This window comes from Halichoeres trimaculatus, unplaced genomic scaffold, assembly GCF_033239565.1.
Source record: "Halichoeres trimaculatus isolate MK-OKI-2021-1 unplaced genomic scaffold, fHalTri1.1 fHalTri1_scaffold_4, whole genome shotgun sequence".
Lineage (NCBI taxonomy): Eukaryota > Metazoa > Chordata > Actinopteri > Labriformes > Labridae > Halichoeres > Halichoeres trimaculatus.
The window spans coordinates 15765528-15786840 of NW_027437182.1; the positions used below are offsets into that span (position 1 = coordinate 15765528).

Here is a 21313-nt window from a genome sequence, read left to right on the forward strand (position 1 = left end):
TGTATGTCCGTGTGACTGCTTTACCTTAGATTAATATAATCAATTATTTATATTTTCATACTTTTACAATAATTACATCAGGGAAAAATGTGGAATTGTTCGCTTTTGTATTGTTGCTTTGGTATAAGTAAAACATGTATGCTGAACCGTTATTTTTTTTTCTAAATAAAGATACATTTACATCAAAGAAGGAGGTCCAAAATCATCAGTTCGGGTAAATTTTAATCCTAACCTCTTTGGTTAGAGCACAAAAATGTTGTATTTTCCAAAATATCTGCTGGCGAGTACTTGATCAGGTTTGAAGGAAATTGGTCAGCAATTTTTTTAAGGGAAGTATTTCAAACAGGCAAAAACCAGAGCTGAAATGATTACTCAGTTGGCTTAGTGTGAGTCATTTCAGCAGCAATAGCCAGTCTGCAACTGTTTCTACATAGGAGGAAACATCAAAATCTCAAACAAGACAAAGCATCCAAAGTTCTCAAACAGAACATTTTTTTTGCTCCTTGTTCAGCCTGATTTCTCATCTGTTTTCTTTTTTCATTCAACCATTATTCATTATGTATGTCAGTTCATCTCCAGAACTGTCTTAATCAAGCAGCAACCTCCAGTCTTAAAATAAGAAGTCTGTAGATAGGTGTGAACTGCAGTTTGTCGAGCACCCAACAAAAGCACTAGTCAACAGTCTAGCCAGTCTTTTATTGTCAATAGTTACAGAACAAAGGCAAATTATCACAAATAATTAAAATAACAAAATCAAAGTTTTTAATAACAGACACTTCAATCTGTAGTGCACTTTTAACCTCCACATAGCTCCATGTTAAAGGCAGTAAAAAAAAAAAAAAAGTAATAATAATCAATCTGCTGAGCGGACGAGGATTTGGACGAGGATCACTTTGTTCAGTGTTTCATTTAAAAGCATTGTGAATCTTTTAGGGAGATAGCTGTGACTTTTATTGCTTGTGTCTCTCATTAAAAGTGTGTTAATCTTAGACATGATTGTGCACATAAAGCAAAGCCTCTTTGACTCTGGAGGTATGTCTGTTAAAAAGTTAAGAGCTGAAATTGAGAGCAAACCTCGGGTCTGTTTAGATCAACATCATGGGTTGCACTACCAGCAAAATCAGAATCCATACATTATTATTTATGAAGTTCTTATTTGTAATGAGTAAAAAAGACTCAAAATGTTAGCTGGTTTCAAACCTTAGGTGGACGTGAAGAGGAGAAAGGCGGAGGAAGAAAAACAACAGTTTGGTTCAGCTACTCAAAACTCAAGAGCTAGGTAGGTCTATGGGAGGAGAGACCATCACAAATGTATTTAAAGGAATAGTTCAACATTTTGCCTCTTGTGTATCAATGACACCATGAGCCTGTTAGCTTAACCTGACACCAACGAATATTTAATTGTTTGTTTTACAAATCCCACAAAAGACACAACAGGATTTGTACTGAGACTCTGGTGCAGGCAGAGCAGTTTTATATAAAAACAGACAAGATTTTTATACATGGCTCCAGTTTTTACGCTGAGCTAACTTAGGTAAGAAAACACTGGGCTTTACTTTTAACAAGTCAGTTGGGGAAGAGATCGTACATGATGAGATTTTCAGTCCAAGGTATTATTTGTTAGTTTGGATAATATTCATCTGCATGTTAACAATTAGCTTTTTCCTCATAAACTCTGCCTCTCTGATTTTGACTGAACACTCCCAAAAGTTTTGTGCAACCCATGTGCTTCATGACAGAAACATGACCATCTTACTGTGGTTACAGTTTATGTTCTTGAAAAATTAACACAAAAATAGAAAATCTCCAAAGTGTGACGTCCCAAACTCCCTCCAACAACAGAAAGACAAGATCAGTGCAATCATCTGGACTCTCTCTATTAACACAACTTAAGGAAACAAGTTAAGTGCTGATTAGGCTGGTGCAACCCATTTGTGCATGGCTGCTGGTACAGCAGGTAGACGTGCACACACACACACACGCACACATTTCTTATTTAGAAAGCCTTTTTTTCTACTAACACACACACATCCAATCACTCAAAGCAGCACAGAACAGGAGCGTTAGAAGCTCAGTAAAAAATAGTTTAGGTCTTCCTATAAATTAAACTTTTCAGTGACACTCCGCTAGTCAACCTCCGTTGGTCCCACAGGCACAGAAGCATGGTTAAAATTGCGTAAAAATACCCAAAACTGACAGGGGAAAGAATTATTAGTTAAATACCTCCAATATTTTCAAATCGTAATAAAACCATTGCAGATTGCTCAATACAGTACCTGCACTGAAAATCACTCAAATCATATAATACCTAAATACTACTTAATATTTATTTGATTTAAAGAGATTCTGCCACAAAAACAAACTTCAGCCAAGCCAGTAGCCATTAAAATCACCAGAGCTGAAGCAGTTGCCAAAAGCTGCAAATGTAGGAAGGAGGAATTTGAAACCTGGGTTAGAAACAAAGTGCCAAGAAGTTGAGTGAAACTCGGGCCCATTTCTGGGCTTCAGATACCCCTGTAAGGCAGAGGAGGGGTCTGTCTTTCATACTTACGATTTTTTTACACAAAAAATTACAAGTGTTTCTGTTTTTCAGACAATTTTGAATGTAAAGTGTTACTTAAAATAGTTGAACTTAAGGAAAAGAAAATAGAGCAACATTTAATTACATTTGCCGCCATACCTTTTTAAAACTGCCATTCAGGTAACAATTTCCCAAATATTTCTTGTTAGATATAAGGTATTCAATTCAGTAATCACATTTGGGTATGAAATACTATGGATGAATCAGTTTCTCATTGAAGAGAGTTGTTGTTTTGTTTGAAATCTGCCACTTAGAAATCTTACTTTTATCACAAAGCCTCAGATATTTTTTAGTCAACACTAAAAAAATATCTGGGAAAATTTGGTTTGTTACAGGGGCTTACTTCTCATTAATGTGACAGAAAATCAGCATTTTACGCTAACACAAGTGATGTATTAAATCCTGCAATATTTTCTTTTGATCAATTTATTAGCTTGTATCAAGTATTATCACCCAGGTGTGAGAGGACTGGAACATAAAGAAAGAGGTGGTCCGTCACTACAATCATGGTCGCGCTGTGCTTGTCTTCTCTTGTGTCTGAGTTACCGCTAGCTCCCACCTCCCTCGTCCTCCTGTTCCTCCATATTTTTGCGCGCCATCCTCTCCCTCCGCTCTGCCAGCCGCTGACACCGAGGACAGTCTTTCCCCGCCCGGAAGCAGCTGCGATGGTAGCATGCATGGCATTCTAAAAAAAGAAGAGGGATAAAACCATGAAAACAGGTGACAGTAATGTGACACTTTCAAGGATTCACAGCACAAATAGTTCATCTCAACAAAGGAACGTATCAGGAACCTGAGAGCAGCTCTTATCTGCTAAACCAAATAATACAGCAGTGCTAACACACCAGTTAAACCAGTTTGCTGACAACAAAACATGAGCGGTCTCCACAGAGCAGCCAATCACAGCTGAACTCAAGGGAGGCAGGGAGAGGAGGGAGGGTATAAAAGACACAGGAGTTAAAGTGAGCATGGCAGAAGTCAGGAGGAGGCAGGAATGAGAGATCACACCCTGGACCTGTTCAGACACATCCTGAGCTCTAAAGAGGTGATTTTAACTTAAACTGATCATATGAAATAGACAGTGGACTTTCTGTATGACTTTTAAAACAATTAATGACAGATGGATGAAATGAAAGGCAACTCAAATTCAAAAATAGTGTTTATTTCATGTTAAATTATGGAAATCAGACGTAAGAGCAGCTAAAAGCATAAATTACACATTCACTCTGCTAACCAGCACATAACAATATGACAAAATCCTTATTCAATAAAATCCAAACAAAACCAAAATGGCTTGAAAACATTCATGGATGATTTGATGGAAGGTGCAACAGCAGATATCATTTCTACTAAGTTAAAAGAATAGTCTACATCCAAAGACTGCTCTTACTTTAGGTAACTCCGAGCTGAAATATATGACCAAATGAAACCAAAGGAAACACTATGCGCATGTGTGTGTGTATGACAAAGACAAATCTCTTGGGTATCATTTGCCATACCCACAGCAAAAACAAAAGTAGACGCTCAGAGCTAAAGACAAAACACCTCAAGTACCATCATCAAGCCAAAAGTCACCCATCACCACAACATCTACCCTCCACCGGCCGGGCAATGAGGCAAACATCAGAAACCATACTATGACATACCAACACCCCATGCAGAGCAAAGAACTCAGTGCAAAATAAAAAGAGCAGAGGAGGAAAACCACCAGAGAGAAAGCTGTAACAAGTCAAAAAGAGGACACAGGGTTTGACAGAATCTCGTCTAATTTACCGTCAACATTCAAACATGTCGAGAAAACTCAACATCTACCCTGCTAAATATGAAGCCACAGATAAGAGCAGATAACTTCATCCAGCCAAGAAATAGTGCAGCACCTTATACACAACATAAAGTTAATAACCCCGTCTTGCAAGGAAGTATTAGAAGTCCTGAAGTCCTTTATTGACAAGACATTAGTTTAATATGGTTAGACAAGACCCTGAAGCCCTAGATTGAAAAGAAAAGATAGTTTACTGAGTTGAATCAAAGATCCTGTTAAAATACTGAATCTACAACTCTCCTTCTTCAGCAGCCTTCTTGCTACAATCATCATTTTCTGTACTCTCTCCTCCTCCCCTCATGCCCTCTTTCTCCATTCCCCCCCTGCTCTTCCTGCCTTTTGTTTCTCTCCTGGCTTTGCGAGTTCTGCGACTCCTCCAGTTGGCTTGTTTCACGCTGCCTGGCTCTTGTTGGCTTCCCTCCTCTGTATCTATCTCTCTTTTTTCCTCTGTATCTATCTCTCTTTTTTCCTCAGTATCCATCTCTCTTTTTGCCTCACTCTCCTTGCTTTTATCCTCCTCTACCTTGCTCCTTCCTTTAGTGAAAATACCTGGGAGCTGATGAGGTTTCCATAAACTTTTAAGTGTAAACTTCTCTGCATTTTCAGCCTTGGGTTTGTTAGTTTCACCTGCCTCTGTTTGACTTTTGTCTGACTTTCTATCACTCTCTTCAGCCTCTTTCCTCCTCCCTTCTTCCTCAGTACCCACTACTTTCTCTAAAGACTCTTCCTCTTTCACTTCTGCTCCATCGACTCCTTCTCTTTTATGGGAAACTTTGGCAAAACTTGCCAACCCTGATATCTTCCATTTTGTTTTCCTCTCTTGTCCTAATTCCTCTAGACTTTCTCTGCTGCTGCTTATTTCACTCTCAGACGGGCTCTTCTTTAGTTTGTCTATTTGAAAAACCTTTAGAAAGTTGACCTTTTCCTTCCTTTCCTTACTTGTTGTCCTTTCTTTGCTAAAAACCTCTTCATGTTTCTCTCGTTCTTCCATCTCTTCGTCATCACCATACTGCATTTCCTCACTTTCTGATTCTGTCTCTCCAGTCATCTCCTGCCTCTCCTCTCTGCTTTTGTTCCAGGAGAAAGCTTTTATCAGGACATTAGGAGTCAAACTTTGAAATTTCTTCCCTTTTCCCTGCCCATCATCCTCTTTTTCCCCCCTTCCATCCTCCTGACTCTTATCTCCTTCTAGATCCCCCTCCCCTCCTTCTCCCTCTCTCCTGTCTTGAGAGAGAAGCCTTGCCAGTCTACGAGGTTTGGAAATCTTCCAGTCTTTCCAGGTTAGATGAATGTGGGGGCGGGGAGAGGGGGCTCGTGGGGCGCCCACGCCTGCCACCAGCAGAGAAGGCTCACCTTCGCAGCGCTGGCACTTGTTCAGCTGGAAGGGGAAGATGATGTCTTTTTCATTGCCGCAGAACTCGCACACAAAGCCCTTGGCCTGGCACAGCTAAAAGAGAACATAGAGGATCAACAGGAAAAGAAAAACAGACATTTGATGTAACTGTGAATCTCTGGTTGTATGCTGACATAATAGCTTCAAACTTCATTTTGAGGAGGGGTACAAGGATCTCACCACACAGCCAGCTGCATGTATGGTACCCAGTTTAAGCAGCTCTTTCATTCGGGGAGCCAGGTCCCCATTGCGCACAGCGGTGAGGTCATTGAGGGAGAAAAGGTGGAGGTCCTCTGTTAGGTGACCTGGCAGGCTGTCGAACTGATCCAGCACTCTGAGGGGCAAACAGGCACATTAGTGGTTTTTGTAGAAATGCTTCATAATGGTTGCTGAGCGAAAAACATGCAACAAGACTCACTCTTTAGCAAAGCGACAGGTCTTGAAGAGGTTTTTCATGTGAAAGAGCTGCACCCTTAAAACCTATATAACACAACAATAAAGAAAATATCATAATGAGTATTGATTACACATTCAGCAAAAGATATATTTTGTCCATCTGCAATTCATATTGTGGTAAAAATATGGGTATAATATTCCCTGCATTAAAAAATATAATTCATGTAGCGCACAAACTGACTTCTGCCTCCTTCTGTTTTTTAAAAATAGGCAACGTAAGGGTTACTGATACACTAACATGAGCAGAGAAAATGCCTTCCTAATGCCAAAGCTCTGACAGAACCCCTATGTGATTAAACTTAAGCAATAAGAATCAAGTCATGAATACTTAAGGCTCTTTATGGGTTAAGATCGTCATGTGTTACTGGTTGCTGAATATCGAGTCTAAAAAAGAGTCAAGTGCCTTTTTTGGGTATCACCCAACTGTTTACAAGGGAATGAATGGCTCTGTTTGTTTAGGGAGCTCCATCCAGATTATTTGGGTCATTTAAGCAGCACAAGGTCAATGTCACAATTTTAAAATTAGGTTACTTTATGATCAGTAAAGTACTGTAACATTTTTATTCTGGACAGTTTTTAGTAGACCCTTTGTCATTTGTTTTTGAACAAAATTGAAAGAAGTTGACAAAAGTCAACTTTTTGGCTCATGTTGGTTTTTAAACAACTTCAAGAAAAAGCCAAAGCAGAACTGGGGGATGATTGCTTAAACTGATTTGGGTACAAATCAATTCAAGGGTCTTATGGATTGTTTAGTCAGATCCACCTGTAACTTGACCCTGCTTGCGTACCTCCTCATTACTAGTAAAACCAGATCTGAATGTTTATTCCCAAACCCCCTTTTCCCCCTGTACTCACCCTGACAGCCTCCAGATTTTTCACTTTCTTATACAGGCCGCTGTTGATGTCATTGGGGTTGAACAGCGGGTCTCCGGCAATCTTACTCAGCAGGTCCCGGGCAAAGTTGCTGACATAGTACTTGCTGAAGTCCCACTTCCTCAACACTCTACCGGGAACCACTGCCTGAGCATTCTCATGGCAGCACTGGCAGAAGTATCGCCCAATGTATTCACAGTAACGTAGTCGCTTGATATAATCTGAAGTAAATAAAGAAAACAGAAACATGAGCAGGGTAAAGTTAAGAAGTATGAAGGACAGAGTGATGGGAAGCCAAAGAAGAAGTCTCATGAATCACATTTGAAAATCTATTTTCATGCAGTTTCAACATCTTCAAAACTGCAAAAACTCTGATGTTTTTTTGTTTTTTTTTAACAATAGTTCACAAATGTTTCTGTGATCTGCTGGTCATACCTGGGTCAATGCGGGTACCACAGCCAGCGCAGCGGTAGTTTTGTTTTGACACAACTATCTTCCTCCTGATAGGGAAATAAAGTAAGACAAATTAAAGACAAGTCTAACATTCATAACAGGAATACATACACTTAACATAGACTATCACTACTCTGATAAATATATACATCAACACCACATTACTCAGAAAAACAAATATACTTTCGAGCTCAAACCACATGCAAAGGTTATAACAGTATTGAACCCATTAGAATAAAGATAAATAAAAGGTGTTCTGGGGTGAAGAGCACGTTTTTCTTTACCATCTAAAGTTACCATCTTAGATCCACAATACAGTTTCAGTTTATTTTCTAATACAAAATTAAATTTTTTCGTTCATTTTATTACTTTTTAACAGTAACTTTTGTGACATTCTGTTTTTGCTTGGTTTGTTAATTTTCTTTGAAAATAAAAACCTTGCTACATACCTCCAGTAGTTAAGCATCCCATTATTTACTTAAAGGCTTTGTTGACGTCTATTTTAAAACATACTAGGCACAGACGCCAAATGTGAACAAGAAGGAGGGACAGGAAATTTGCTTAGTGGTCATAATTTCTGTGTTTACATCATTAATGTTAAAAGTGTTACATAATGAGATTACTGAGCTTTTCTGTTGTCACCTTTGGACTGGAAAAGCTTTCTCCTAATCATCTATAATCCTGCATGCTCAACTAACCGGTTATGCTGTTATTAGTATATCAAATAAGTTCATGGATGAAAGGGAACGCAAACAAAATATAGAGAGAGAGTTAAGGCGGACAAGTGAGAGCTTAATTCGCTTACTTTGGAGCGGGATGAATATTAAAGATGATCTGCGGTCGGGGTGGCGCCCACTCAAGATTGCCTCTGACTCGAATCCTCAGCTTGTAGATGTCGGCGTGCTCACCATCGTCAGGTGAGATTGGCAGAGAGTCTGGGATGGGCAACAGCTAGGAGAGGAGAAAAAGGTTAATTTTTGTTTTGGAAAAGCACAGAAAGAATATAATGTTGTTATTACACAGTGACTACACTGCTTTCATGTGAAAACTGCGAGTCAGAAGTCAGATGTGGTACCTTCTGTGGAGCATCATGTTCTGGAACCAGCCAGTCGAGCTCCGAGGCTGCAGGAAGCTGCATGCCCTCAAACTGCCTGAGTAAACCCATGGCTACTGACTCAGCTGAGTTTGACTGTAGGAAGGATGGGGAGCTGAAAAAATACAGAGAACAGAACATATTTGAGAACTGCAGCTATCCACAGAGCTGACAAAACCCTAATGTGGTTATCAACATTGTAAGAAGATGTCATAGTCTGGTGATTATCTTTAGTTTCACCCTCAAAGAGGTCAAAATATGTTAGAATAAGGGTTTAAGAAATTGTGTACAATCACTGGGAAGCCTGTTTGGTACTTACATGGAATCTGAGCTGAGGAAAGACCTGCCACTGGAGCTAACGCTGCGCTTAATGTCTGCATCTGTAACACATATCATGTTGGAAAAATGAATGATACAATAAAAGAACCTGGTATTAGCATCGCACAAGTCAGACATGGAGAAGAAAACCTCTATCCATCAGCCACTATGGATTCTTTATATTATGTTATAAAATCAAAATTGCATAATTTGCAGGACTAAACAAGAGATTATGTAAAAGATGATGATAAGAGCAATTCTGGGAGAATTTGTCAGGAAAACATGATGAAAGCAAAACATAGCAGCAGCTGGCTGGTGGATGGTTGGTGATTTCTCACACTGGACAGACAGAAATATTAGCTACAGCAAAGCAGGGTTTAAAAATTTGAGGGATGAGAAAGAAGCACAACACTAATGCAAGAGGAGATAGTTTCATTTCCAAAACAGCAGATCGGCATAATTTCTTGTGCTGCATAAATTACATGTAAGCAAATAATTAAGCAGCGTAAGTTTGTGGGAGAGGAGGTAGCAAAAATGGATTAATGTGTGGGCGAAATGTTTTATTGATCAGAGAAAACAATTCATAACTCAAATAGAAAACTGGGCTGATTTATAGAGGATAGGACAGTTAGGTGGGTACAGGTTTAAATTGATTTTCTTTAAAAATATTTCAAATTGGAGAAGCCGTTTGAAGAAATCACTTCATTAACGTCACAAAAATACTCAAATCATTTACTTCTTCTGCTGTAACGGTGTGTGTGATGATCATCTGGGAAATCTCTAGGTCCACTTATATTTACACTCTAGTAAGTTTAATTATGCACAGACAAGAATGCAAAAAAGCATAAAATTTTTTGTTGCACTGCAATCATTTGTGCAAGAATAATCATCACTTATATGGTTGTAGTTCAGTTAATTTATGCTGCATTATAATTTTTTTTAGTGTTTTGGTTAAGTAACACAATTAACATGAAATCATTTTCAATCATTGGGAAGGTTGAGGGCATTCAGTGAACATTCATAATCTCACTTAAATGACAAATAATAAGGGCTAACTCAATATTTTTATCAATGCTACAATACAACCATCGACTAAAGCCAAGCAGCCTCTGCAGTCAAACTGCTTCACAGAGGGCTAAAAATCCTCTTGTATTTAATCATAACCATGTATTGTTTCGAAAGAGTCTGTGTACCCCCAATAAGAACATCAAAAACAGCTCGTCGTGCTTCATATGAAATTGTAAACATAACAAAGATGTGAATGGTACATCACTCACACATCAGTCTCACTGGAATTGCAAAAAGAGACATGGTGGGATGGATGGAAAGGTGTGTTACAAGGTAAAGGACTCCTGGTCTTTCTAAACTCTGACCCATAGACACCTCCAAAACCCCAGGGCATTCAGAAACAAGCACCGACAAACAGCCAAGCAAACATATCAGCTAGAGTGAGGAGGCAGCTGACTCGACTCCAAACTGAAAACCACATCAGAGTTAGTTTTCACCTGAATAACAGCCACGGATGTTACTCAGGCCTGACACAGAGTACAATAGACAAAAATAAATATAGGTAGTAGGTTTTAGACTTGAAAATTACATCTCATGTCTTTTGTTCTATCACACTAATAATCTCTGCTGTATGCTTGGTATAATTCATTAAGATCTATTTGGACCAAATAAAATTTGATTGAGTTAAAAATTAATCAAGACAATTTATAACAATCAAAATAGTCCATAAACACTCAGTCTGATCATTTTGGTAGCTTCCTTTTTTCCTGGGCTGTTGCTGCATGCCCTGAGCTGCAAGTAAATTCAGACATGCCAATCAAAAGGGGAAGTTAGTCCATGATTTTGTAATGGAGAAATATGAAGGAATGTATGCACATTTGCGAACCCCTACACATTCATATGTTGTAGAAATCTCTGAATCCGCCTGTAAACTGCTCAAATCTGTCCATTCCAATAATAACACAAGATCTTGACAAGATTTTCACGAGACTTGCTGAAATTATGAGGTCGTCTCAAATAGATCTCTGAAACTGATCTATGACATGTTAGAGGGTTGGGCCTCAAAAGCTCTGTCCTCAACAGACCCACTGGCTAATCCAAAGAAAGGGGGACAGCACCTGAAACCAAGTATTTCAGAGAGGCTGAAATGAGGGTTTTTGAAACAGCAGGGTGAGGAAATTGTTTTTTTTTTTTTTTTTAATGATGAGCCGTAAATAATGTAAAGCTTCCATAGGGGTATCAGTGGAAAGTGTAGAGCATTAACAACGAACAGTACTTCCTCTTTTATAAAATGATAAAGTCAATATTTACAACTCATTTGACAGTTAATGTCAGTATGATGGAAGAAAAAGCGTCAGGATTTTTTAATTGTTTTTTAGGACTAACTTTGTACACTGAGGAAAGTAGATTATTTTAAGTAGGAAAGCATTGTGGCTATAGTTGTGCTTTCAGTGCCAACTGTTCAACAGGTGGGTTAAATGGCAGAAGTTATCAGTTTGGAGTCAAGTCATCAGATTCCTCTGAGAGGAGCAAGGTCCTCATCCAGTCTACAGATACCTGAGAAGAGGGAGGCGAGTGACAGGGAGAGGCCGCTCCGAGACACCGCCAGCAGGGACTGACCCTCACAGCCATCTGAGAGACAGAAACTAACACTCAGCACGGTCGGCCATCACCAGAAGCACAAACATTTTCTGTGACAAGTCCTCACAGTTTAGTGTCGGTGTCACAGGCAAACCCACATTACACCTCACCGATACCTGTGGAGGTCATGCAGTTATACAGCCTCAAGACAGAACAAACTGTGTCTCACACTGCAGTACCAAGAAGTGCAGCTATACATAAACACAGTGAAACACATGACCACAGTTCATACCTCAAACACATGCACAGCTGAAACCCCACAAACCATGTTAGCAGTATCAGAGCACACATGTTAAGATCTTTTCATGTGTTAGTGATTAGGTTAGTGCTTGTCACACAAACAGAAATTGATTCAGTTGATTAGAAGAAATATTTTAGACACAGCCTGAAGCCTTTCCAATCTAATCAGACCCTAACAGATGAATCATCTAAATCCAAGATACGTCTACTCACTCAAGGATAAAGTCTACAGAGATTGTTACACTGATAAAATACTTTACAATCATCTAGTCTACAATCTGTCAACGTGTGACTGGTCCATGGTAAACGTGACATGCTGGATGAGCGACATGAATCTCGTGAGTTTATGAGGTTATGACTAATGACTGGAAAGAAAAACAAACTCATTCACACGAAAGATGAATTCTACTGGAACTTCAAACACATTCAAAAATTCAACCCTAGTTTTAGAATTTGGCTTATACTTCTGATTTTTCTATTTCACATGTTTTTGCTTGGTTTACATTACTGAATGTTGATATGGAGACCAAAGATCAAATTATGTGTGAACTGTATCACATCACATGTCACTATTCACCTTCTTGAAAAGCAGTGCTGGCTAAACTGACAAAAGCATAAACTTTCTCTCTATGTTAAACCTATCCTTGTTTTCCACTTATTCCCTCGCTCTACCTCGTAGCTCGCACTCCTCCACCTCCTCAGCTGAGCCGGAGTCAGACAGGCCTTGGCAGGAGTCCTGAGAACTCCTCCTGGAGCCTCCACTGTCTGTGGAATGAAAATCTACAGGAGAGGAAGGAGACAGGAGGTGAATGGATGAATAAAATAGGAAAAAATGACTACTGAATCAACTTGGTACAATACATGTCAACATTATAGCAGTTATAAGAAGTTAGCTTGATAAAAACCCAGGTTACAGGAATGATAACAGGAAATGGTTCACCAAAAAAAGCATAAAATCAATCAATACCTTCGTGGAAATTGTACAATCATACAGAGAAAGGATTGGAATATTAGATGTGTGTACAGACCACTATTCAATCATTAAATATGGTGCTTACTGTGCTGGGGGGCAACACAAGGAGGCACGCGACTGCGTCGGATCTGTTGTCTCCGTAGACGAATCTTCTGTTTGAGCTGCTGAATCTCAGAGTCACTGTCTCCTTCCTCCTCGCCCTCCTCCTCCTGACGCCGCAGGTTATATTTCATCAGCTCAATGGCAGCAATGAGGGACTCTGAAATGCTAAAATGAGCGTTCTCCTATTGGAGAAGGAACAGAATTCAATCTGTCAATTACATCATCAGTGACTTTTTCTTCAGTTACGTGTGATGTACATTTTTGTCCTGACCTTCTCGAGGTCAGCACAGCTGCCAAAGTCCTGCTCTGACAGGTAGCTGATGAGGCTCTGACCCTCTGAGGGCTTCCTGAACATCCCATCTGGAACACTGTTGTATTGGGAGCCATCTGAAAACCCCAGGATATAAACACAAGAACGTATCACAGAAAGCAGTACATTGCCTTGCAAAGCAGTGGGTTCGAGGTCAGCACAGCTGCCAAAGTCCTGCTCTGACAGGTAGCTGATGAGGCTCTGACCCTCTGAGGGCTTCCTGAACATCCCATCTGGAACACTGTTGTATTGGGAGCCATCTGAAAACCCCAGGATATAAACACAAGAACGTATCACAGAAAGCAGTACATTGCCTTGCAAAGCAGTGGGTCCCTGTTAGATTTACTCATTGGAATTTGAAGTAAATGAACAAAAGAAACTAGGCTGCATGCATGTGCTGAACAATAAAATCTCAGATGACTGCAGGTCACAAGTGTCATGTTTGTAGGTCAGCTTTGCACCAAACTAAACTCACATGAAGCCACTAAAAACATAACTTCCTTTAAAAGTATGTCACCCTTGCTCTTCCTCTGATATTGAAATGTTCCACTGTTTCTCTGGTTAACTTTTACCTAATTATCCAACAAACTCTTGAAAGAGCAGCTTTTTTCTACTCATAAGGGACCAAAGTAATGATTTTTTTTTAGCAAACTCACGCGATTCCATGTAGAGGGAGCTGGGGGTGCTGGCATCACTGCGCTGAGGTGTGAAGGGGCTGTACTCCTTCAAGCAGTCGACACCAGCTGATTCTAAAAGACAAAACAGAATATGTTTAAACCTTTTATCTAAAATTCAGTTGCTTAAAAAATATTTTTAACAGACAGGAGCATGCCATGTCATTTCGAGACAAAATGGATAAAAGGCTGACAAATGAAACTACTTTTTGCAGAACTTCAAAAATCTTGCACAAATAAAAAGAAAGTCTGGTTTTGTTCCATCTTTCATTTAAAATTTTTGAATTTTAATCTCAGTGCCTATAACAGGACACAAAAAGCATAACTTTAATGGAATGGACTTGTTTACTCTTTAACTTTTATAAGACTTTCAATAAAACACAACTATGTCATTGCAAATGTGTGCACAAACAAAAACCAACACAACAATGAAATGGGTCACTGATGATGTCATCACATCAATCTGACTGGAGACACAGAACGGAGCGATTTATTTAAAAAAAAAAACATCAAAGACCAAAAACACTTTTTATGATCTGAAGGGCTTGAAATGAGCAGGGCGGTGCATCAGCATGCAGAGGAGAAACAAAAAGAGGAGGGGGTTGATGGAGCACAGTGGAACTGCACTGCCAACCTGCTACCGGATCTTCTATTATAATGGTGATTTTTCGGTGGCCACCTCCTTCGCACAAACAGTCAAAAAGAGATAAAGCAGAGGGAGAGAAAGTTGAGTGAACAGTTAGAATAGAGATGTTAATCTGGAAAAGGCTTCAAACAGTCAGAAAAAAAGTGTGCCCCCTCTGCAAAAGAACATGGTAAAACTTCTGTACATCCTGAAAATAAGCACATTGGTTGGGCAGAAATTTCTTCTTTAATCTAACATTCACTTTTGAAAAGAAAGGTTCATGAAGAGTGTTTCCAACTTGAAACCTGAGAAGCAAAACCTTTCTAACAAGATAAGAGGTAGCCCACCCATGATCTTCATCTCCTTACCATTCCTGAGTTTCTGATTGACCCCTGTGTCAGAAAATGAGCGTGTGTGCCCTCGGGACCCCCTGCTCGGCCCCCTCTGCCCTTCTGAGAAAGAAGAGCGTCTGGGTTGGGGCGGAAGCAGAGACCCTCTTTGCTGGGACTGGTCCTGGGTCTCTCCCTGTTCGCTACTGGGGGTGGAGCTCCGGGAGTCCCGGCGACTGCGTTGGCCCAAGTTACCAATGGCCAGGTACTCCGGCCCATCATCATACTCGCCATCACACAAGTCCACAGCCTCAGACTGAAGCGAGGTGGAAGAGGGGGGCTCTGTGAGGGAGATGCATGGAACAGAGGGGTGACCAGGAGGGGGTGTCACACCCCGCTCACTTTCCCCAGGCCTGGACACGCACACCCAGGGCGCCCCCAAGCTGCTGACTTGAGGAGAGGTAGTGTCTGCAACGGAAAAGGTAGATAATATGAGATTCAGAGAGATGACATTTTCAAAATTTTCAGTCAGTTCAGGACACTGAGTTTTAGAGGCTGCATCAACACATTCTTCAAGAACTTACTCTGTCTACAAACAATCAGGCCTCTGTATGGTTAAGTCAGTCAGTCTATTCACAAACAAACTGTAGTGCATTCATAGCCCCACTGCCCCAACCCACCCGCTTTATCCCTGCATGTAGTGATTACAGATTAGGGACCACTTTTCCTCAATTTGATTTACTCAATGTTCAACCCAAAAATTCACTTAGATGGTTAAGGACAGCACGGCAACTTTGAGCAAAAACCTGAATCATTGTCTGGAGTTAGCTTAATATATTTCAGTCATAAACCAGCATGGCCATGTTTGCCCCTAATATAATTAAAATTTATATCTGCCTGAACTTTTTGTTTCAGCAAAACAACAAGACTCAGATATCAAAACAGCAAGCAAAAAGTTTGCCTGCATATTTTAGAACTGCAAACATGTAAATACGGCAATCCCCAATCCAGACCAGATTTAGCACATAACCCGAAATCTCTCCCCTCATTTTCTGTCTAATTCTCAGTCTGACTTTTTCAATAAAGGTTAAAAAGCCAAATAATTAACTTCTAATAAAAAGTGGAAAAGACACCATGCTCACTTGTGCTGTTGCAGTTTTGGGATCCCACTTCTGTAGAGTTCCCAGAGTTGTGGCTGCTGGTGGTTACTGCTTCTCGAAGGGAGCAGTTGGAGGTGGTGAGTCTGCGATTCAGAGGTTCTCCTCTGAGAGCCAAGTCAGCAGTCCTCCAGGCCCCACCAGACCCTGGCAACACACACAGGCTCTGGCTCTTCAACAGGCCCAGACATGGTGGGCCCTTCAGAGGAGACAGCTGGTGGATGGAGAGGAAGGGATCAATAAAGTAAGAACTTGTTTTTAATACCCTGCTTCATATAATCTTTCATTAAAAATTCAATCTTGGTTTCGAGTGGCTGATTTTAAGTATCAGATCGGTAACAGAATGTGAAGAACAGACTTTAAAAGGATATAAAACATGAATCAAAACATTTTAAAAACTAAATATATGTTTTGTTTTGTTTTTTAAAGAGAAAGCACAAAAAGAGACATCTCATTGAGTCATTAATTACAAAAGGGCCAAAAGGTCAAAAGTTTAGCTGAATTACACATGGGATATCAAAGCAGACACACTTCATTAGAGCTGAGCTCTGGTATTTCAGTTATTTCCTGACACATACCCCTACAGTGTCTACTTGGGCCAGCAGCTTAGGGTTATTCTGCTCCACAGCTTCCAGACACTGGAACATGGCAGTCACATGTGGCTCGCTCAGGAGAAAGGCATCATCTGACAGGGAGAGAAACACACAGAAACAATGAGAGAGACTGAAACTCAAGTAGACAAGTAGAGGAAAAAGATAAGAAATAGCAGGGTAAAGTAGTGAAAGGAAAAGAGAGAGGTTAAAGATAAGAGATAGGAGTATTTTTGCAGCTTCTGGTGTTTTGTAGAAGCTCACCGTTGTAGAATTTACGTGTGTGTCCCAGATGTCGGAGCAGTGGTCGCAGCTGAGCTGACAACATATGAACCTGTAAGCTGTGAAGCAGCCAGCGCTCAGCTTTGTGGCTTTCATCCGCATTCTTCATTCCACTGCTGACAACTGGCTCCAAGTGACTGAACTGAGGACAGAGGAAGAGAAGAGGAATGAGTTAGAAATTTGAAAGCAAGTACTTAACACTGAAAATGATCAAATTCACCGTATCCATTTATTGTTGCTTCTATTAAAGCAGCATGACAGCCAGTTTCATTGAATCTTGGATCACTCTGAACAGTTAGTCTGTTCATCTAAAGGTTTTATTATTGCTATTCTGTCAATTCAAAATTACACCCCATCAAGTTTGGGTTTAGTACTTCAAGGGTAAAAGAAAAGTCTGGAGTTGTAGGCAAGATATCAACAACCACTCATCACATGATGATTACATCACACCATTATCCCTGCTGGTCAGAAACATAGGGCATAATGACCATAATTAGATTCAAGTGCTCCTAATCCGTTTCTTGTTGCTGCCCAATCCTGTGACCCACAATCCTTGAAAGAGGGGCAGAGATCAAAGGGCAGCTGACAGCATGAACAGGGTGAGATTTTGGCTGACTTTCACAAAATACATCTGAGATTCCCCAAAAAATAAAAATAATGATTTTGTCCAAGTAGGCAGACATGCTTTGATTTACCAGAGTGTCACAAGGAGAGTCAAATTAATATTGGCTGCCAATTTATTTATTTTTTATTTTTTGCTGAAAATCAACTGAAAATCTGAAAACAGCAGACACATACTGCTATCTCTGCTGAATGGCTACAGAGCTGATATGACAAAAAAAGATGAATAAATACAATAAAGTGAGATAAAATATCATCCCTAATGATATCCCTGAAATATCATCCTATCCGTTTCAAAGGTAAGAGGTGTCCACCATGTTCCTTTACAGTTGACTGGAAATACTAGATACACACTAGACAACATTTGATGCTGCATACACCTTGCACTCTTATTTCAGATGTAACAGCTGACACTTCAAATCTGGGGCCAAAAGGTAAGTAAGATACCAATGTTTCTTACAAAAACTTTACTTCATAACAAATTTTAGAGATTGGAGATTTTAAAAATGCCTACATACTCCTCTATAGGACTTAACATACCTGTTCCACATGCGACGCTAGGTGGGGACTGATATAGCGAACACACCACACAAAAGGCCAGTAGTCTCTCTGCTTGTAGTAAACCTGCAACACAAAACCTGCTGTTAGTGTGGCCCATTACCAGCATCAATTATAACAATCAACTTTTGTAAGACTGGTCCCAGTGAACCAGTCTTTCAGGGAGTCAGCTGGACAGAAATATGGGCATTGGTAAATTGACAGTCAGTTAAACTCGTACAAAATGTTTACTTTCATATGCGCAATCACTACTTCTATATCTTTAGCTTGTGTTTTTTGTCTGACAGCATAGTACTGTGGAGTTTTAGGCAGCACCCTTTAACTGTTATCTGTTCATTGGCTGAACATCACTAAGCTCTAACCTGTTCGTTCTTCAGTCCATGGCTCAGGATGTTGTTCATGTCCTTGTGGAGCCGTTGCAGGCCGCCATAACGTGACCAAACATTGGGGTTGTTGGTGGACACCAGACCCTCTACAGTGGTCTTCAGGCTAGACAGCAGCTTCCAGTGCTCCCTCCTGTAAAGAAAACAAAACACAGCAGGAAGGAGTAAGGCAGGGTGAAAAAGGAAGTGTAAGTGGTAAGGAACTGCTGGTGTTAGCAGTGTTGTGACTCACAACATTACTCAATACTTTTAAAAATGAGGGGTTCAGCAGCATTCAAGTTACCATCAAAAAATGTTTCACTACTGCTTGTCTTAAATTTAGAGAACTCTACTGCCTCATTATTAAATAAACAAAAAAGATCACTGTAAAGGGTTATAAGAAAGAACAAGCAGAACCACATAAAAAAACAATGACACCTAATGTTTACACTGCAAGTTTTAAAGTAACAGAAAACAGGTGACTCAGTTCTGGTGACGAGAAGTCCTTGGTTCAGGGAATAAAACATTATTGGAATACACAGTTCCAGAAGTGGCTCAAGAAACACAAAAATCAGCTCACATTTCAACATTTAAGAGGAGGCTCACATCCTGGACTTCCTCATTTTACCCTGAAGTCAGCACTAAATGACCGATTGCAATCAAGGACTTGTCACATTACTGCAGCAACAAGAACAAACATCTAATGTCAGTGTGTATTGACACTTGTAGATGTGTTCTTTGACTGGTTACTTATACTTGTGCTTCCGCATGCAGTGTGTGCTGTGTTGCATTCCTAGTAATGCTATATGGTTAAAAGCCAAGTGCAATCACAGTGCAAGAATATACTATTATAAAACAATGCAAAATCTGTTTTTTTTAATATGCTGAGAGCGATAAGTAGTGTCTGTTACACCACTTCCTACTGGAATATTTCAGTTTTTTAATGTAGAATACTGGTTCCATAAGTGGTATACCACCTGTTTTAGACTGGTATATTTCATTATCTGAGTCTTGTGGTTTGTTTTTATTGACAATGTATTTGAGAAGTAATGAAATTGTATTTATGTTGTCTTTTGGGAATGTTAACATGTATGTGTCAGAGAAAATAGTAAACAGTCTTATGGCCAAAACTTGTCTTACTTGTCTTTTCTTGTGCATTGTAACTCCATTTTCTAAAGGTTGAAGCCTATTATCGATATTTATATAAACAGCTGATTGCAGTTGATTGACCTACAGACTTCATTCTGACTAAATCAAATGCAGAGCAGCAACGCTTCTTCTTCTTCTTCTTTCGAGTATGAAGTAAAAACAATCTTGATTAAGATCCCTCATTAAGTCATGTGCCATGTTGCCATGTCATGTGCCAATGCTCTATGCCTGCTTATAACCAAGCAAAAGAACATGTAATACAATTTATTGTATCACAACTAGAAAATGATATATACTTATTTAGGCAGCAAAACCTACATTTATGCAGACAATAGGTCTTTTATTCCAAAGTAAGCAGCAGCATCCCGAGTCCAGCTGTCTCACAGGCTAATCTAATTACATCATGTAATATGGCAGTATGGTGGCTCAATGCTGGAGAAGAAATTCCACAGACAGCTGAACATGACGCTCTTATATAGTAAGATCTAACTTGTGTAAATCAAGCCTAAGTACGTATGAGTGTGTATGGAAGGTAGACATCAAGTAGAGAAATTCTACAAGCATTAGAGGGGTTAATAAGGTTAAGGGTTATTGCAAAGGACAAAGGTGTGTGTGTGTGTGTGTGTGTGTGTGTGTGTGTGTGTGTGTGTGTGTGTGTGTGTGTGTGTGTGTGTGTGTGTGTGTCAGCGAGAGAATACGAAAACACTCGAAACAGATTTGTTTACTCAATTTTGACCTTTAAATCCAAAACAAACCGAAAGATCCTTTAACTGTTATGATGAATGCTGTTCGCTAATATGTAATGGCTGGATGCAATTGTGTGGTATTTCCTCATCATGTCACCATCTTCACAACATACAGACATTAAAGTTATCTTCTCCAACTAATGGTCGCTCATACATCTAATTGTGTATTTTAACTTTCAATAATAGTATGCATACGTTGAGGCGAATACTTAAACATTGCACGGTAGTTTGACAGCTAGCCCAAGCTGTTAGCATACCCTAGCATTAAAAGAGCTAACCACTCGAATACAGCCTTTCAGTGTCCTCAGAGGTAGCAAAGATACCAAGTATTTTAACCACAGAAATGAATTTAACGACCAGACAACTGAATAATTTTGGGTATACAAGATGACAACCTTTGCAAGGCGTAATTTTTCGTTCGAACTGTCAAACTTTTGTATGTCAAGTTAGCCTAGCCTCGAATAGCCACTATAATCCCCTACAGCTCCAGCTAGGTAGTTAGCGCAATGCCTAGGTTTATTCAGGGATTGATTTGTTAGCCCTGGTATTTGTTGCTTCGACTCATCTTTATTTAAGAAATGAGTGGGCTCTTTGAACACGTATTAATTATTGCACATCTTCTAATGAGCAGCCGGGTTCCTCTCACCTGCGCTCTTCCGCCTCTCCCTCGGCCGAGATCTCCATGTCATCCGGGCGGAATCGAGTCCCACACAAAGCTGCCAGCTTTCCAACTATTTCTGTCTTATTTGAAAGAAAAATAAGTTAAACTCCAGTCGCAGGGCGGCTTGTAAAGGTTAGCCGAACTCCCGGTCCTCCGTCATCTTTGCCCAAGCCGTCCGAGCAGTTGATCAAAACAGTAGAGGCCGCATGACCCACGGTGGGTGGGCGGTGGTGTTTTCCTCTATGGAGCACCAGATGGGCCAAAACTCCTAGGTTGTCCACCGGCATTGGATTTTT

The 21313-nt window shown here is 40.0% G+C and overlaps 1 protein-coding gene across 1 annotated transcript; it reads right to left on the minus strand.

Moving 5' to 3' along the window:
• Window positions 1-1226: 1226 nt before the first annotated feature.
• On the minus strand, window positions 1227-21280 carry rubcn (rubicon autophagy regulator). The gene is made up of 22 exons (XM_074667840.1): window positions 21003-21280; window positions 18462-18615; window positions 18082-18165; window positions 16903-17062; window positions 16627-16733; window positions 16034-16262; window positions 14931-15359; window positions 14572-14619; window positions 13920-14012; window positions 13225-13340; window positions 12937-13135; window positions 12551-12658; window positions 11555-11629; window positions 8991-9051; window positions 8654-8786; window positions 8384-8529; window positions 7561-7625; window positions 7108-7346; window positions 6215-6276; window positions 5977-6130; window positions 5757-5850; window positions 1227-3266 (listed from the first exon to the last, which is right to left on the minus strand). The coding sequence occupies exons 1-22, from the start codon at window positions 21038-21040 to the stop codon at window positions 3130-3132; spliced, it is 2931 nt and encodes a 976-aa protein (XP_074523941.1). The 5' UTR covers window positions 21041-21280; the 3' UTR covers window positions 1227-3129.
• Between the last annotated feature and the right edge of the window lie 33 nt (window positions 21281-21313).